Below are 20,465 nucleotides of genomic sequence, written 5' to 3' on the forward strand. Positions count from 1 at the left end.
GTATATTGTCCACAGGGAAAATCTGAACAACTAGTATTTATTTAGATGAATGATCAAGTTATCAGTTTTGTATGGACACATGAATAAACAACAGAATAAACGGGTCACGGTGGCCCAGCGAGAGAGCAGTCACCTCAAGTGCGAAGGATTCCTGGTTCGATCCCAGATCACGTAAAGTTTGTAGTGGATAGCATCGTGTCCTTGGATTTTCGTGCTGTCCCTCTCTTATCCTCACTCCATCAATTCCTTTCATGGTCATTCATTTTCACTAATTACACTGGACAACAAAATTTAAATTTTCATGCTTCGGAAAAGAAAAGTACATTTTCTTATGCAAATGAGGATGCTGAATACGAAAATAAAAATAAAACTGATGAATTGGTTCGAGTTTAAGTGTAATTGGTAGAAATGTGTGTTATGTAGTGCTGACACTTACATTCTTGAATTTTCTATTTGGTCTTTCACTTAAGTAGCTATTGCTTCAATTCTGTTTATCCGATTATCTTGGTTCATATGTCATTCACTTCAGAATAAACCAAGCTTGCAAATGGTACAATGCGCATGTGTACATGATGTATAAGAAGAGGGAAATTTAAGGTAAGATTGGGAATTTCCCGTCCAAAAATCCCTTTTTTTCAAATGTAGCACCCCCTGGAACGGCCTCGACTAAAGGCATCCAAATATAATATACCTTTAAAACTACTGTAGCTTATAAGTGATACATGTGCCAAGTTTCATTGTAATACCTACAACAGCTGTGACGGAAAAAATATTTCTCAGTTCTGTTAGACAATACCAAATTTCACATAGGAAAAAGTGAGGTAACTATAAAATCAAATGAATCCGAACAGTATTATTTATTTGAGTATCATGACTTATACGTCATTCTCTTCAGAATAAAACAGGCTTTCAAATGGTATCATGATAATATACAAACATATATATATATATATATATATATATATATATATATATATATATATATATATATATATATATATATATATATATGTATATGTGTGTGTGTGTGTGTGTGTGTGTGTTGTACGAGAAAAGGGGAAACTGGGGTAAAATTGGGAAATTTCCCGTGCAACAATTGGCAAGAACAGAGTTGCTCCAATAGCCCTGATATCGTTTCTCCATCATAGATATAACTTGGAAGAAATGTTTCCCATGTTCATCAATGACTGCTCCGCAATTTTCTGGGAAGAAATCTATGTGGGAGTGCAACATATGCATTTCTAGTGATACTTTACACCCTATTGCTTGGTAGAGGGTATTAGGTGCACCTCTACTTCCTTATAGTTCCGAGACTGCTCGTTTCCCAAACCATTCGTCACCACTTTTCGGAAAGAATCTCATGCAATCCTCTCCTCATTTTCTAACACCGTATCCAATTCAGGATCATTGAGGACTTAGCGAATTTGAGTGACAATAAAGGTTCTTACCAGATTTTAGTTTCAGCAATTTGTGGAAGTTTACGCAAAATATATTTGAAGAATAGTTTTGATACGTCTATGAATAGCCGCCATTCATCGAGATTATCGTCTACTCATAAGACCAGTTAGGCCTACATTATTACAACGTAATATGTCACTTTCCACTGAAAATACTGTTTAGGGATACTAAGGTGTTCAAAACACGAACACTTTTAGATCTTCAGAATAAGCTCCCCACTTCTTGAGTTTGGATGTCAGCAGTTTTGCGCCACTTTTGACAACCCCAGGTAACTTAATTCACGTTGAGTATCATATGGTAAATAGATAATGATATTTTGCTTTTGTGAAGTTAGTATCGGTGGAAGACAATGAATCTGCAGCAGAATTTGACAATGTGGGTCGACATTGTTCGCCTTTTGCTCTTCATCGGGTGAAACACTGGAGTAAGGTACGGGAAGTTGTGGAACCTTTAGTTCTTCAGAGTGTGGCACAGTGACGAACATTTCAAGGAATATTTGAATAAGTAGCAGTCCACTTTTTTTTTCTTATTTTGATAGACCTTTAATTGGAAGAACTATGCAAAAATAGCAGTTTGAAGTATGATCTGTCGGTTCTTTCCATACCATTGGAACTGCAAATGGCACGCATGTCCTTTTCCCGTGTAGCCAGTCAAGCAAATTTGTAGAACAAGTATTACAACATATATATATGATGCTCACTTCTTATCCACATCTCCTACTTTACATCCAAAGTACAAGTGATAGGCTTTCTTTATAATAGGAGCGAAATTCCACTTTTCGCTTCACTTCGTTAAAAACAACAATTTGTTCTGCACTGCAAACACATTTACGAGACATGTTTCTGCTTAGTATAGTCATAGAACGATAAATAATAATAATAATAATAATAACAGCACCCACCCCCCTACCCAATATCTCACAACTACGTCCGACATGGCAAATTATAACTACAAAAGAACGTTACACAACATGTTTTCTCTAGCAAACTCTTCAATACAAACTAAACCGTGAAGTGGTTGATATTTCTTTGTTAGCGACGAAGTGCGAGCAATAGGATAGCCAGAGACTACGCAGGAATTTATTTCGGGAGGGGTCCTAAGCTTTTCAGAGGTCCAAATACAATTTGAAGCTAAATTATATTAAAATTTGTAAAATTGACCCTGAAATTAGACTAAATTTACAAACAAGTCGGGGTGTCAAGACCCGCAGGACCCACCCTGAGGATAGCAATGAAATTAACCGCCAAACAATGGAAGTTTGTTGAAATAAGTAGACAACTCCTGTTGCCATGAACCCTTAATTTGCACAGCAGAGCACATCGGGTGATAACGTATTTCTTTGAAACTCGAATCAATCTTCAAAAACTAATTTCATATTCGTTATCAGCACCCTAAAATTAGTAAGAATTGGTTAGTTTTATCTCCGAATCATTTTCAGTGTTGACCAGTGTTATCCGTCTCCTTAGCCTATAGGGTATAAACGTGGGACGCTAAATTGAAAAGAAACATAACAATTGCATATACACATACGGTATCTTGCCTAAGAAAGAAAAAAATGAGTTGTCAAGAAAACAATAATTCCAGCTAAAAAATACGCACTACACTACCTGATACCAAAGAAAAAATTAACGACAGAGCTCTACCGAATCCGGGTTCAATGCTGATTGTAAATAACAGTAGGTGTTAAGTGGCATCTGCATCTTTCTATAATGCCTATCATACTGATTACATGTAATAGCCCTCCACAGGTAAATTACATACACATATCGAATGTCCCTTCATCGACAAGGAACTAACGCATGTTCTTTCTGTGTGTATGTAGTTTCGGGTTTAATCCCCTTTAAACAGTAAGGAGTGTATCGAAAAGTAGCTAGCAACATTGCATATGTCAGGAAAGTCAGAAGAAAAGACAAAAAGTGAAGTAAACCCACATTTTCATTAATAGAGAACTTCTATGTATCTACATGACAAGGAAAATACAACTTACATGTCCCGTCGTACATATGAAAGTAGTTTCTGTTTAATTCCAGCCATTAACAGTTGCACAGTCTCGACGGGGCATTTCCTCGATGCTGCAGCCCAGTTTCTCTTGAAGTCCGTCATGTTGCGCACTGGTTTATCATTCTTTCGGAAGTTGCGTTTGACAATTGCCTAATATATTTCGATTGGACGGAGTTGTGGGCAGTTTGGTGGATTCATGTGTTTCCCTACAAACTCGATGTTGTGTTCATTGAGCCACCGTACTGTCGTCTTAGCATAGTGTGCTGTTGTTAAGTCGGGCCAAAACAAGGGGGGGACTGCATGCCTTTTATACAATGGCAGCAGTCTTTTTTGTAGACATTCCTTTCGATACACTTCTGCGTTTATGATGGATTCTGCAAAAAAAAAAAAAAAAAAAAAAATACCGGAGCGCAAACCACAAGAGCAGATTGCCTGCCATACCAGTACTTTCTCCCTAGATTTTTCCACGTCAACGTACCTCTGTGCAGCACATACATCCCCAGCATTGCGTGCAGTATAATATTGGGGTCCCGGAAGTGTTTTTGAGTCCTCTTTTACGTACGTTTCATCGTCCATCAACACACATCGCTCTGGTGACTTTACGATGTTGTCATACAGCTTGCGGGTTCTTGTTTGTGCCGTTTGTCTCTGCTTTGGTATTTGTTTCGCACGTTTTTGCTTCTTATAGGTCTTCAAATTGTGCCTGGCCTTGATACGCTGAATCATTCCTATGGACGTTCTCGCTTTGGTAGCCAAATCCCGCACAGACATTGATGGATTTTAGTGTATCAACCGCACAACTTCACGGTCGAGTCCAGAGTTTCTGGGACCCTTTTTTCGCCCGGATCTCGGCATATCTTCAAAGCTGTAATGTTCACCGAATTTCTCAATGACCGATTTCACAGTTGTATGATGAACCCCACACTTTTTTACTATCTGATTGTGTATTATGCCTTTGACGGTGCACCAATTGTGCAGGATTTCTCACTTCACTTCCCGTTTCACACGCGACATTTCCCATTCAACTCGGAAAACAGCAACAAGCACGCAGCTATCCGTTTGCAAGACTTCAACTGACTAGGTGCTTCCAGGTTTTGCCGTCTATGCAGCCTCACAAGTGCACACCGACACCCCCAATGTTGCTAATTACTTTTCGATACACTCCTTAGTTCTTGTCTCAGATAGCATTGGCACCGCAAAAATGCGTTAATAAGTTCATCATCTACTGGTTAAAACTGCATATATCATAATCAACCGCTGTCAATCTACTGCTGGATAAAGATTTCTCTAGCTTCTTTCCACAGTCATCTATCTTGGACCAATCGCTTCCACGTTACTCCGCAGTGCATCTTGACTTTGCCACACAACCTTGTGTGAGGACGGTTTCCACTATCTGTCCTTGCCTCTTGGTATCCAATGAAGAATTATTTATACCTATCAATCGTCATTTCTTCTTGTAGTATATCCAACCCACCGCCTCTTCAATGTCTTTACTTTCATAATACCAGATACTCCTATAATTTTTCTAATTTATGTAATTACTTCTGTATCTTTGTGGGTGATTCCTAACATACATCTTCCCACGCTTTGTTAAATATCTGCAAACTGTGATTATCTGACTTCGTTATTGTCAACGTTTCCAATTCATGTCAAAATAGGCAAAATACTATTGTAATCAGTCTTTAATAGGTAATTCTCTGTGATTGATTACGTGCGTGTTAGTCCTTACTTCATCTATATTTTCTTCATACGAGAAATACAACTGCAACCCATCAGACATTATGACTATTCTCCTGGAAAGAGGAACCTCTTTCCCTATATTGGTAATTTGAATCTGATAAAATAAAGCTCAAAATCCAGTTCTCCACGGACCCTCACTTCATGTTCTCATGTTTGACTCTTACCTCCCTAAATGCATACCATGATTGTTGACACAGTAGATCTGTTCCTTATGCGACATCTCCGTATGCCAATATTATATATATATATATATATATATATATATATATATATATATATATATATATATATATATATATATATATATATATATATATATATATATATATATAATTTAACGATCCATAATTATGCACCGAGGCAAAGGGAGGCATGATGATAATGGTGGAATGAAGTAATGAAGTAAGTGTGGGAGAAACCCGAGAAAACTCTCGCACACCGTGTTTGTTAACCACAAAGTCCACTACAGGCGAGCTGGGATCGAACCAGAGGCCCCACGCAAGAAAGATAAACGCTCTACTACTGAGCCACCGCGCTGGGATCGAACCAGACACCCCACGCAAGAAAGATGAACGCTCTACTACTGAGCCACCGCGATCCTGTATATCAATCAAGTTTCAGTATTGTGTCGATATATATTTTCGATACACAAATCCAAATGTCGAACAACGGACTACACTTGGCTTCTGAAAGTAGGTCTAAGTTGTAGCGTAACTCTACTCTCGCGAAAATGTTAAAAGCCTCTCTTCCCACGCTAATGAAGATTATGTAAAATTAAATACAGCAACAGAATCTTTTTATCTTCTAAATTTGAACGTTCCATCTAGCTAGTCAGTCATTATTTACTCACACATAAAAATATATTATTATTATTATTCCCAGCTTGATTTTATTTTCAGAAAATTTAACTCACTTAGAAAGTAAAATTATTAAATATTGTCATATTCTTTGTGTGTTATTCCAGTCTCTATTCAAAGCGTTCGCGGGACAGGACGTTTGGACGCCGCCATTTGGGCGCGGACGTTTTGGCGCTGCTGTTTGGGCGCCGGACGTTTGGGCGCAAAGCCGTTTAGGCGCCAGACGTTTGGGCGCGAGGTACATAGTAAAAATCACAATTTACGACATATAAAGTAAGCTAGGCACTAAAAACTAAGCGGCAATCAAGATATATACATTTCCTACACTTCTATCTTTATCTCACCTCATTTATCTGTATATTTTCTATCTCTATCTTATTTATTCATCTAAATTAAATAGTTTAATGCGTTTGTGGCATTTGTTGCCTAACCTCGTCATGGATTGATTTTTCGCTTGTTCACGATTCTTGTACTTCTGATCTAATTTTTGTATTATATAAGAAAGCTAGGAAATAAAGGAATCAGACGAACTGTTAATTTTCTTAATGTTAATTAAAACACATTGATTTAATTTTTGTATTTTTTTAAAGAAAGTTAATAATTACATATTTATGAATATTAAAATTTGTTTTCTTTCGTATTACGTTTGCCAAACTCTTCTCTTCCTTAAGTCCAATAAAGAACTACCAATAAAAGATTGCAGCGTAGTCGCTAACACTCTCGCCTTCGGTGCGATCGGTCCCGGGTTCGATTCCCGGTGGGGGCACTCGGTCGAAAAAGTGTAACACGCTCTTTCAGGCCAGCCACCCTGAATGAGGTTTTCCTGGGTTTTCTTCATTCACACCAGGCAAATGCCGGGGTGGTACCTAATTTATAGGTCCAGGCCGCTTCCTTCCTTCCCTTTCCCCGGATAGTGTGCTCCCTCAAACGTGACGGGCTAAATGGCCTTAGATGCCGAGAGCCCAGAAATCTAAAAATCCTAAATCCTAATCGAGTTGAGGGAAAGATATTTTGCATACATGGTGTCTAAGACATATTTTGCATACAGGATGTCTAACACATTGAGTTTAGGAACTGTAGTATGCCGTATTTCTGGTATCACTTTTTTTTATTAACATTCCAATGTAAAAATCAAAACTTAACACACATTTTTTTCGTCCCATTGTAAGCATTTAATCTGCATTAAAGAAAGTGGCGAAAGAAAAAAAAACAACGATTTCAAAGTGAAAAATAATAGTTAAGTGTACATATATTGGTCATTTAGCCACTAGAAATGTGTTTGACATTCACACTTATTGCGTAACTACAGCAGAAGGCCTGCTTTAAGTTTTTTAATGGAATAGGCTCACTATGTATGTAATGCAGTCAATCATATGTAGTCTGGTCGACTTACATTTGGCTTGAAAAGTTATCAAATAAAAAGCAAACTTAACTTTCGTTGCAACTTAAATTTACAAAATTTAATTGTTAATTCAGTTTTTATAATTTTGAAATTCCAGTATTTCTAGTATGTAAAACAAAATCCAGTATAATTCAAGGACTTCCACTACAGTAGACACCTTGTGATATCTTGATTCGAACTTAGTACTCAGCGCCTAACATAACGACTTTTTAACTCGCGCCCAAACGTCTGGCGCCCAAATGGCTTCGCGCCCAAACGTCCAGTGCCCAAACGGCGGCGCCCAAACGTCACGTACCGAGCGTTCGCGGTATTTAAATGAAATTTTAGCCACTAACCTGAAAATATTACAAGACTAGAACAATATTGAGGAAAAAGTGTACCGGTAAAATAATATGAAAGTGGATTTTAACATATTGCCGGTTGGTTAACGCCATTGATTTTCAGTTTCGGAGCTAATGCCGAAATGTTAATTACGGATGGCCATATCAGGTCAGATAGTTAGATTTTAAAATATCAGCATATTCTTTCGTATCAACCAGTCAAAACCTTTATTGATCATGAATAAATGTATATGCAACAAAAATCGAAAAGATTACGCCCATTTGCACATATGTGACTGGCATCACTGAAAATGTGTGTGAAAAGAAATTTGTAATGCATATAGGAAAATAAGGGTTGGTCAATCTTCCAAAAACAATAATAATTGTTCCTCTGATCCACCTCACCAACCATCTGGCTTTGTTCATACAAGCACGCACACACAGCACACATTCATTTGCGAGATCACACTATGCAGAATACCTGCGAAAGAACAATACATTTTCTTTAAAGTGAAGTTGTTTCTTATCTTAACAGCTGTTACTTGCCACTGTTTGAAGGTCAAGTATACGTTCCCAACCATTATGTACCACATAAACAAAATACATATTTTCTACGCTTTTTACATAAAATAATTAACAAACATAACTACACTATAACATGCTACTCTATCCTGCCAACATAATGCCTTGTAAACCATATATCTTGTAAAATGCTTTTTTATACTAACAGGAACAAAGACTTTAATTAAGTTCGCGGTTTTAATATCTTATTTCTGAGAAACATCAACACCAACTAGGGTTATTTATGGTAACTGAATCGATAGGCATAAATGGACGCTACTGGCTTTCGGTTCCGGAACCAGAACTGCTTTTTTCCCTAAGAAAAAAAACTATTCCAGGTGAGGGCAGAAAGAATTTGTGATAAAAGCGGTTTCGGTCCCACTAGCAAAACCAATTTTCTGAGAAAATGAGTACCGGGCCCGGTACAAGGCTTCCAACTTTTCAAACTTGCTCACCCGTACATTCACAGCCTGAGTCCTCCAAATTCAATTTACTTAAATTTGAACCTTATTTCAATTAAACACACTCATGTATATTTTTAAAAAATATATATGTTTAAAAAAATCTTTGTGATTCTGATCACAGTAGAGTAGGCAAATAATACTATTTTTTTTATTTTATTCATTTTGTTAAATGATAATAATGATCGAATTGTTGATTTTAACCAATAAAAGAAAACCAGTGTCAAAATTATTAGTTCACCCGTACATTTTGAATAGCAACCCTACACCCATATCGTTGTTAAACCCGTACAATTGGCGGCCGTGGTCCGGTAAGGGAACTGATTTTCTGAGAAATATCGGTTCTGGTTTCAGAACCGACAAAGATTTTTCGGGAAAAGTGTTTATTGGGTTCCAGAACAAAACCGACCTTTCGTTCCTGTAGTTAATGGAAGATTTCACAGTTGCTCAACATCATTTGCACGTTAAGCTATCGATAAATTAACCATTTCAAAACATAAAACTCTGATTTTCTATTTCATGAACAGAACCGTTGGATCAAAATGTCTTTTGGTACTGTGAAAAGAACCGAAATATAGAAATGTACTTCGGTTCTCTTGCCGAAGCACGTCGAATTGCTGTAAACGGTATTATGATTTTTATGCCTACTGAAAACTGTCGATGTGATATTTATATTAAACACTTTTTTAAAAAAATAAAATCTTTTGAAAAAAAAGGGCGAGTTTTCAATTTCTTGCAACTTCGTTTCTACAGAGTGGTTCGAAAGTGGACGTACCACTAATTGGTGTTTTCAGACGGTTTTACCCACATTCGTTTGGAAACATTGTTTGGCATTGTCTGGTAACATTGTTTTGCATTGTCTGGCAACATTGTTATCCATGATCATTTGTTTTCTGTTGCTTTCTACTTGGCAATTACCTGAATCAGACGTTTCCTGGCTGCTGGATTGGAAGAGATTGTGCACCTTCACCAGCTCCCTTTACCTGGCCTCCAAGAAGTCCCGATCTGACGAAACAAGACAATGCTCTCTGGGGTTTCATAAAGCAAAAAGTAAGAAACTCTAGATATCACATAACGCAGGAATTACGAGCAGTTGTGGAACACCCTCGTGACTCTGGAGTATCTCCGGAAAACATCTGCGAGAACTTGGTGCAGAATTAGATGTGTTACGTCATGAATGGTGATCATACTCTTATGACTTTTAAGACTTCAAGGTAACTGTGTATAGGCATTCTACCATAACTAACACTATACTGTTGAAACTAAAGGTGGTATACCTACTTCCGGACCACCCTGTACTTATTCGAAATACGATGATTGCATTATTCGATATTAAGATATTTTGAATGTGCATTACCTCATCTGCATCACTTGCGTTATTACTGTTACAGAACCCTTCATTTCTTTCTTTTTTCTTTTTTTTTTTTTTCAATGTTTGTGATTTTCTAGCGTCTTTAGTTTTCAACACTGCATGACAAATGTGATATTGTATGTTCTCATTTTACATGTAGATTTGAATTATGTAATAACCTGTCATTTGAAAAAAATAAAACTTTTATGTTGGATTGGGAATACTGTTAACGTGGTGGTATCACAGAGTACGCCGAACAATGCCCTGCTGCTGATATTTGCAGGTTCAGGTTCAAGGTATTTTCCTTCCTTCTCTTCGGAAGTTTGGTACAAAATGTCAGCGTTTTTTTTTTCTTTATTAGTTTAAAGGTTACAAGGGCGTATTAAAATAAATGGCCCACCCAGTATATACATTAATGGAGGTACAGTAATGTTTCTCTCTTCATTCTTTATCGAATTTAACCCCAAAACAGTGGAAATGACTGGCAATATTCAGAGAAAATATGCGCCATATCACTTCAAAATCAAATAAATTTTACGGAAGTTATCGTTGAAAATTACGAGGGAGGATCAAATATAAACGGGATTTTTGTACCTGAACATCCAACAGTTGGTAGGACTGGCCGCGAGCTTCTGCTATGATTAGGCGGGACAGCTGGGAGTAAAGAGAGTGTGCTGTTAGATATTTCCCGCCATTTCGTCAATACCGCTCATGATGTCGGAGCAACAGGTACACCACTCCACACTGCGCAATGCATTATTATAAAATTTCTTGCTCGTTAAAGAGTTACAGCGGCAGAAATTTGCCAGAGATTGACTGCACAGTTCGGGGATCAAACATTGTCAAGGACGTGTATGTATGCCTGGCATAAAAAAGTTCAAGGAAGGACGAGAACGTATGGAAAATCAGCAACACGATCGCCGTCTTCGGACCAGCATTACGGACGAAAACATTCGTGCGATTAAAGACATTATTGACGACGATCGAAGAGTAACAGTATCAGAAATTGCAGAATATGTCGGAATCAGCTATGGGAGTTGTCTAGCAATCATCAAAAACGACCTACAGTTCCGTAAAGTGTGTTTCATGTAGGTCCCTCCCCTTTTGACCGAAAATCTGAAGTTGAGACGTTTGGAGGTCTGTCAGAGGCTTAAAGCAAGGTTTGCGGAAGAAGGTGATGCATTTTTGAGTCGGATCGTCACCTGCGACGAAACACGGGTTCACCACTACACTCCTAAATCAAACAAGCCAGTTAAGGAGTGGCGGAGGAAAGGGGAGGCAGCACCAATGAAAGCCAAGACTCGACTGTCAGCTGGCAAGGTTCTTTCAACCGTTCTTTTCCGATCGGCGAGGCATTTTGCTGATTGACTTTTTACATGAGCGACGCACAATAAATGCTGAATACTACTGCGAGCTGTTGAACAAGGCGAGAGTTGCATATCGCCGCAAAAGACGAGACCAATTGAATCGACAGATCCTCCTCTTGTGCGACAATGCGCGATCCCATACTGCAGCTCGAACTGTCTCGAAGCTACAAGAAATGCACTGGACTACACTTGAACATCCTCCTTACAGCCCGGACTTATCGCCCTGCGATTTCCATTTGTTCGGACCGCTTAAAGAAGCTCTAGGAGGACAACGATTTGAAGATGACGAGAGTGTGGAAAGTTCGTGCGCCTGGTGACACGACCCTGTTCTTTTTACGATGAGGGCATACAAAAAGCTGCCCATACGCTGGAACAAATGCATTTCCAAAGGAGGAAACTACGTGTAAAAATAAATTGTAAGTGTCTTGTGGTATTCAATAAATGAATTTAAATAAAAAATAAAATTCCGTTTATATCTGATCCACCCTCGTATTTACTTGTCACAATATTCACATGATGAAACTCTTAAGTCGGAAGTGAATTTACCTTTCTTTACACCCTTTATTCTTGATTACCAATTTTAACCCAAAACGCCAACTGCAATTTCAGCATATTGCAACGAAATTGAACTTTCACTAAAATTGCACTTTAAAAAAAGAAAATTATATTATATAGGTAAAGTTGCAACATGGGGTAAATCCCCCCCCTCTACCTTATCCTTGACAGAATTCAACCTCAAACAATATTGTATACCTAACGTTGTCAAGCTTCGGATAAATTTTACGGAAGTTATCGTGCAACGTATGCAAACAAATGCTGATTGAGTCAAACACTGGAACCTCGCTTCAATAAATAATAATAATATTTGAATATAAAATTATGAATTTTGAGCGACTTACGAGATGTAATGACATTGAACAAAATATTTTTCAGTATGTGATTATTATTAATAACGTAACAAGGAAGTATGCTATAAGAATAATTAGTAATGTTTTCCGTGCTTCCTTAGTATCCATAATAGAGCTTTATATAAAAATAGGTGGTTTAGAATGACCTCAACAGAATATCCTTTAATATTTTCTCTCTATTTACTGAGTTCTATTTAAAACTAGTTCCAGCATTGTTAATGTTTAAATTAGTAATTCTGGTGTTTTTACATTGGCCAATTTTGTATTTCCAAATCTGATTTTCTTTTCTTTTCAATAATGTAGTACCGCCGTCAGCAAAAGTTCATAGCTACACCTCCTATGCTTCTGGTTCTAACCATCTCGAGTCAGGAATCGATCTTAAAGCAAGTTAAACTTCAAAGAATCTATGTACACGTTAAATACTTCCGCTTTTTCACTATAATACACGGTTAGATAATATTTGGATGTGAACATCGGAAATCGATTAAAATATTGACTGTTCGATCGGCACAACGAAATATTGAAGTCTTGTGTAGGGAACGACGAAAGCACTTAAATCTCTCTTCACTTTAGATCAATTTACCAGGTATTTACTTTATTATATTATATAAACCAAAACGACTGTAGAAAATGAAATCCCTTGTTTTACTGCTCAGTTACGCTCTTTAGTTTAAAGGAAACGGGTGATTATAAAATAATTGGTAGAATGGTAATGAGGGAGGAAAATAGGATAATCCCGAGGAAACCCACAGAAACCGCATTGTTCACCACAAACTTGTGTGGTCGAGGATCGAACCCTTCGCAGTACAGCTGAGTACTCTAGCATTGAACCATCACCAGGTAGGTTTGGTTTCCTATAAAAACAGTTCCCATTAGTCTACACCAGTAGTCGCTGAACTTATACAGCTTCTTAGCTACCGCACCGTTTTTATATTCTACTGTGAGATACCAACAAAAGAACAACTAACTTAACCCCTTACCGCATGCCGTGCCATACATGGCACATACCCTTTTTTTCACTTTAGCTTTTTTGTGATTTATCAAAGGCATGAAATGACTGTTTTGTCTACTGTGTGAGATATTGACGTGTATGAATATAAGATTTTGGTGTCATCTGGCATGTTCTTTGTGAGTTGTGTGTCATATATGGCACTTATTTATTTCTCGTCGTAATTAAGTGATAAATCTAAAATTCAAGCTTTAATTCTTTTTTCAAGTTCCCATATGAGGATTTCCAATACTGATTATTTTTTTCGCTAAAAGAAACAAATCATGCAGAAAGGGGTTTAAAAAAAAAAAAAGTCTCACATTTGTTTATTGCCTATCAAATAGAGGATTTAAGGTTCGCCAACCGGAGCGTTAACGCTATCCACCGAAAATGTCCCCCGACGGTTTGTGCGATCACTGGTCTACACGGACGCCTTATGGTTATATGACAGTCCCATAAATCAGGTGTCCGGTGTGAACAGACACTAATATTGTTTCCTACGTAATATAATCCTTTTATTAACATTTGAATATTTCTCTGGAAGAGGGAGCGGACAAAAGCCCACTCTAAATTTCCAAAAGGCGGACAAAAGTCCATCGAAAGTTTACTCGACTAGGACAAAAGCCCAGTGAATATTTTACGAGAAAAGAAAGAAAAAAAGCTCACCCTATATAAGCAGAGTAATCATTAAGAATACAAAAAGAAGTGAATAATTTTACAAAACTTAATTTTAATTGTGTCTGTGTGTTAATTTTCTTATTATAGCGTTTTCTTTCAATTGCACGGTGTATTTGTTCATTTGTTTGAAATGTAAATATTATTTTAGAAGTAACTTTTAATCTCCAATATTGATTATTAAGGTAAAGGTCGATAGTCACAGGAAATATAGTTCGTGTGAAGCATGAACGGATATATCATTTGATGTTTGACTTCCTGTTTGTATTTCATTCTTCCACGGTTGCAGAAGATCTTTTTATTGTATTTTGTCTTATCTTTCAGTTTCATTCCAGTTTCAATATTCCTATTTACTCTAAAGCCTGATAAATTCTTCGATTGATATGCTATATAATTGTATGGTCATATATGTAATGACTATGTACTAATTTCTGCATGCATACTGCTGTATATCACATTAGTAGTCAAATGCTATTTCCTTTTATATATATATATATATACATATCGGGCTTTATGCAATATACTGTGTAATCTAGTACTTATAAAGAATAAAACAAATATTCTTTGAATTTAAATCTGCTGCATTTTTAATAAGTAGGAAACCCAGGTATTACTGACAATACCTAACAATGCTTGACGTTTTGGGGCGAAGTGGGAAATAAGTCGCAATAGTTTACTATTTTACCTACTTTCCTCACGCAATATAGGCTACACAATCGTTAGGAATTCCCTACATACCGAACAAACTTTAGGGAACGTATCTGGATACCGATAGTACAATGTTTACTTTCTAGAGTACACACAGGACAAAACATAGAAGGCAGCTACTGGTCAGTGTTTGTTGGGTTGCAGGAAACAATTCGTTTCAAGTAAGTATAAGATCCCTATACATCATAAATGCGGAATAGGGTATAAAAAGAAGAGCTATTTTACTTTCATGGATATCGTCACAAATAAGTACCCTGAATAAATAGATATTGTGAACGACACAGGATAACTATACGTTCATTTAAAAAAAAAAAAAAACGACAAATAAACAAAATAAAATAACAGCTCATTTATAGTTGATTTCCACCCAAATCATATCGTTTTGTAATTAACCAATCAAATATTTTACATGTTACTCTACTCCAAGAAATTAATCTCTATACCAGACAACACTGCTACTATCTAGCAATCCATTATTTCGAGCTCAGTAGCTTCACTTCAATTTTTTTTCTTGGAGGGGAGAGAGAACCAAGATGGCCAATCGATATATATAGTATCACATTCTGCACTAATATATTAAGATACTATTGACTAAAATATATGGAGCTCAAACTCAAGGGAGCAATTTTCCACCCTCCCCAAGTGACGCCCCTGATTGAGCTGTCATTGTGAATAAGATGAATCTAGTTTAAAAATCTTTCAGTTTTATGTCCCGCTGTTATGCCGGCTAGGCTAAAGGAGATCGTGATTATAAGAAATGAATGCAATGGTGGAATGAAAGTGCGAGGAAACGGGTTAACCCTAAGAAAACGGTATTTCTTCACCATAAAGTCCACCTGGCACGAGCTGGAATCGAACCAGGGACCCGACGCACCAGAGGTGAACGGTCTACCACTACTGAGCCACCGTGCCCCCAAATGAATCTACAGTTTAGTGTGGGAGAGTGATGATTATTAGAACTGAGTATTATACCACTTCTCTTGATCACTTTATTTCCTACACCACTTAATTCTTCTTAGGTATCACAAACAATACCTACCAAAGTATGTAATATTAAGTTCCTCCCACTTTGCCGGTAATATATATACACTCTTTTCCTATGTATAGTGCGTATTTAATGTTTACTCGTTATATATTCTATCTAGTGGGCTTTTGTCCTGCTCTCAATATGTCTATAGATGCAGCAAGGAATATCGTTGAGGGAGGACTATCCTAAATATAAACATTCACACGAAATAAAGAAAGCTTGTGCTACTACTGTGTAGGCTATCCGAAAACTACCCATCTACGAAAGGGTTTGAGCACATAAAATATCTCGGCGGGTGAGCCACTGAATACGTTTGAAATATATCATACAAGGTCATAATTTTTTATATAAGAACCACTACTGTCTTCACTGGATTTTCACTTCCCCTACCCGCACTGTCCTCCAGGCCAGTGAGGTTAACAGTCAAGGTCACGTACAAAAAACAAAAGTGATGTTCGGAAGATTACAAGGAGGCAAGCATTTTAACTCCTACCAACTATCAATTTCATTTTTATATCTTAATAAGCAATTTTCAATCACCTTGTTTGATTCCAGAAGTAACTTTGACTTGAATTATGTGTTAATATACTACGAATCTGTAATTCAATAATGATAATAATAAAAGCATGTTATTACATGATCCCGTGCCGGAACAGCTTTGTAATAATAACACTATTTATACAATAATATTTACGGCATAACAAAGCATGACAAATTTCTACATCTGTTCTTAATAGCTTTTATTTCGGAAAAGGGACACAACGTTCTTCTTCAATTTATCAAGGTTTTCTCACTACAACGAGAAAAAGGAAGGAAATGTCTTTTTTTAAGAGATCTGTCCATTTAATACGGAACTTATTCAGAATATAGACAACAAACAAAAGTTCTAATGTTATGTTCAAAAGCTCCTAATTCTTCAAGTAAACAAACCTTTACAAAAAACAATAAAAGAACAATGTACTATTATTTCTTTTTCGCACTTCTTTTGATCTGTGACTTCACGTTTTATTAACTGTTCCCTACAAAAGTGCATTCATTAACTATAGAATTCAACTAGGATGTTATTGTTTTCCCGATCTAAAATGACTAAGCTAAGATTCCGACCGTCGAAATTTTATCAAACTTTTCTTACCTTTGATTAAAAGGACGGACTCTGACTGCCACTTTGACAGACGCCATTATGAAGTAATCTTCCTGTCACATTTAAAATTTAAACATATCAATTACACTGGTTTCAAAACTTAACAGAAAACACCATAATACGAACAACGAACACAACAGCCCGCACCTCACGACGGCCATGACAGTTTGTCGCGTTTACGTCACAGACACACAGGTATTCGGTTAAGGAGGGTTTCCAACTCAGAAGCACATGTACTATTATTAATTGTATTTCAAAAATTTTTCGATTGGGATGACAGATGCGAATGTGAAAAACAAAAATGACTTGTCAATTGCATTTGCAGCAGATTTACCGCAGTGTAAAGAATATTTACACGAGAAATGTATCCTATAAGCAGAATATTAGTTGTCGCTCCGACATATTCAGAAGTACCGATACAGTGGCGGACAGTAAAACAACTTTTTTGTGAATCGGAAAGTTTTATTGCTCTGTAGAAACAAGTGAAAGGAATTTTCGTGGATCGGAAAATTTTCATCACGATGTAGAAACAAGTGGAAAAAACTTTTCATAAACTGGACAATTTTGGATATTATGTATAGTGATGTTAGGTGGAAAATTTTCCACTATATTTAACTGCACATTCAGCTACAAAATTGAATTTCTGTAGAGGAAAGTTAGTCCGCAACAAATTATAATTTTCCAATTAGCTTTCGGGATCCGGAAAATTTTCTAATATTTCAAGTTGGGAAGTAAACTTTTACACAGTGCTTCTCTCTCTCTCTCTCTTCATCTGCGAGCTCCTTCGTTGCTAAGCGGTTAGCATACGCGCCTTTGGCATGGAAGACCAGGCTTCGATTCCCAGCGGGAGCTCATGTAGTTCAGATTTCACGTTAATCAGTAGGTCCCGTCTTATATAGTCTCGCTGCTGAAAGGGACGTTAAACTCAAAATCAACTTAATTCAACTCCTCTCTCTCTCTCTCTCTCTCTCTCTCTCTCTCTGTGTGTGTGTGTGTGTGTGTGTGTGTGTGTGTGTGTGTGTGTGTGTGTGTGTGTGTGTGTGTGTGTGTGTGCGTATGCAAAGTGAACATATATTCAGTTCGTAGAGTACAAATATCCCATTCTATTATTTAAAATTTCAATTTATTAAAAATCATGAATGTTTTCCGATTCATAAAAACACACTACATTTATTCCTACATCGTTGTTTAACCGTAAAATTTATTGGTAATAAATATAGTCTTAAAAAGTTTTATGAAGTGAAAATCTAACGATTCTTCATTTCAAGAATGTTTCCAAAACTTCAATGCGTTCTTCCCTCAGAATCCACCTTTGATCTTACAATATTAGATTTCGTCAGTTTAATACGCATAAGACGGTTTCCTCATAGCTTTACTACTTTTATAGATTTACATTCTGCAACATTTATAAATGACTAGATATAATAGAGAGAGAGAGAAACACTATGTAAATTTTTACTTCCCAACTTGAAATATTAGAAAATTTTCTGGTTCCCGAAATCTAATTGGAAAATTATAATTTGTTGCTGTCTAACTTTCCTCTACAGAAATTGTATATCTCAATGTGCAGTTAAATATAGTGGAAAATTTTCCACCTAACATCACTATACATAATATCCAAACTGTCCGGATTATGAAAAGTGTTTTCACTTGTTTCCACATCGTGATGAAAATTTTCCGATTCATGAACATTCCTTACATTTGTTTCTACAGAGCAATAAAACTTTCCGATTCACAAAAAGTTGTTTTACTTTTGCTTCAAAATGCTGAAAATTTTCCGACTCATAAAAAGTTCTTCATTTTTTCCATACAAGACACAAAATATTTCGATTTATGAAACATTGTTTCACTTGTTCCTACATAGTAGTGAAAATTGTGTGAGCCATGAAAATTTTCAGATTCTCTAAACGATCTTTCACTTTTTAACATTTCTATACATGATTTCAATCAATTTTATGAATACTGCAGAACTGTTACTTGATCACTGATATTTGTTAAGAACGGAAAATTTTCCGGAAAAATATAGAAGAAAATTTTTCACCTCACATCACGGCTAAACATCGATGTAGGAATAAGTGGGGTATGTTTTTATGAATCGGAAAATTTTGCGTTTCAAAATTTTCCCGGAAAATTTTCATCACTGTACAGGACAGACAATTCTTCGATTCATGAAAAATTGTTTCACTTGTTCCTACATAGTACTGAAAATTGTCTGAGTCATGAAAATTTTCAGATTCTCTAAACGATCTTTCACTTTTTAACATTTCTATACATGATTTCAGTCAATTTTATGAATACTGCGGAACTGTTACTTAATCACTGATATTTGTTAAGAACGGAAAATTTTCCGGAAAAATATAGAAGAGAATTTTTCACCTCACATCACGGCTAAACAACGATATAGGAATAAGTGGGGTGTGTTTTTATGAATCGGAAAATTTTGCGTTTCAAAATTTTTCCGGAAAATTTTCTTCACTGTACAGGACAGACAATTCTTCGATTCATGAAAAATTGATTCACTTGTTCCTACATAGTACTGAAAATTGTCTGAGTCATGAAAATTTTCAGATTCTTTAAACAGTCTTTCAATTTTTAACATTTCTATACATGAATTTAATCAATTTATGAGTACTGAGGAATTGTTACTTAATCACTGATATTTGTTAACAACGGAAAATTTTCCGTAAAAGTATAGAAGAAAATTTTCCACCTCACACCACGGCTATACAACGATGTAGGAATAAGTGGAATATGTTTTTATAGATCGGAAAATTTTCATCACTGCATAGGAGAGATTGAATCATGTTATCATCTGTCCCACACATCATGATTTACTGGACCTTCTCAGCCTAGACAAGTTAGCAGACAGATTTATTGCAGCCATTGACCGTCGTACGGCGATCCAATTAGCATTAAAAAATAATTAAATAAAGTACATTAAGATGAATTTGTATTCCTTACGCCATTATGTGTGTTTGAATTTGCATTTTCGTGTTGATTTTTTAAAAATGTTATTGTTTAATATATTATTGAATAGCTGCGAGACAATTTATTTTCTTCAATCTGTCACCGACATCTGTTTAATAAAAAAGTAAAAAAAATGACGTTACGTAATCTAAAATTCTGCTGGGGTACTAATATTTAAATCACTTCTTTTGATGCCCCCCCCCGAAATTTTACATGCCAGTGACGCCAGTGATTTTGACAGACTAAAATTTCAATGATGCCTTGTGGGCACTCCTGTTACATGTTCTTTTTTTTTTCTAGTTAACAATAGACAGGCATCTAAATATAAAGCATCGGACTCTTTGTATACACAAACATTTCACTGTTTTGTTGGGAACTTTCACATACCGAAATAACCAGTCATCTTTATGGATATTTGAATTTTAGCTTTTGACTTAATACATGCTGCCTAAACATTGCCGGTTCTAGACATTTATTAAGTGTAAGCAAACAATATTTCGCCGCCCCAACCTAAATGATCAGTAGCGGATCCA

At 36.3% G+C, this 20,465-nt stretch overlaps 1 protein-coding gene across 3 annotated transcripts in view; it reads right to left on the reverse strand.

The window, feature by feature from the left end:
• Positions 1–17,148, reverse strand: part of Klp98A (kinesin-like protein 98A) — a 289,085-nt gene extending 271,937 nt beyond the window's left edge. For 2 of the 3 annotated variants that reach the window (XM_081730768.1, XM_081730767.1), the window contains exon 1: positions 16,957–17,147. In XM_081730768.1, coding sequence (XP_081586894.1) covers positions 16,957–17,003 — 47 coding nt within the window. In that variant the 5' untranslated portion in view covers positions 17,004–17,147. Of the gene's footprint in view, positions 1–16,956 lie in introns of all 3 variants that reach the window. The other variant, XM_081730769.1, reaches the window with a different exon arrangement.
• Positions 17,149–20,465: the final 3,317 nt, after the last annotated feature.

This window comes from Thermobia domestica, chromosome 11 (assembly GCF_964235325.1).
Source record: "Thermobia domestica chromosome 11, izTheDome1.hap1.1, whole genome shotgun sequence".
Classification (NCBI taxonomy): domain Eukaryota; kingdom Metazoa; phylum Arthropoda; class Insecta; order Zygentoma; family Lepismatidae; genus Thermobia; species Thermobia domestica.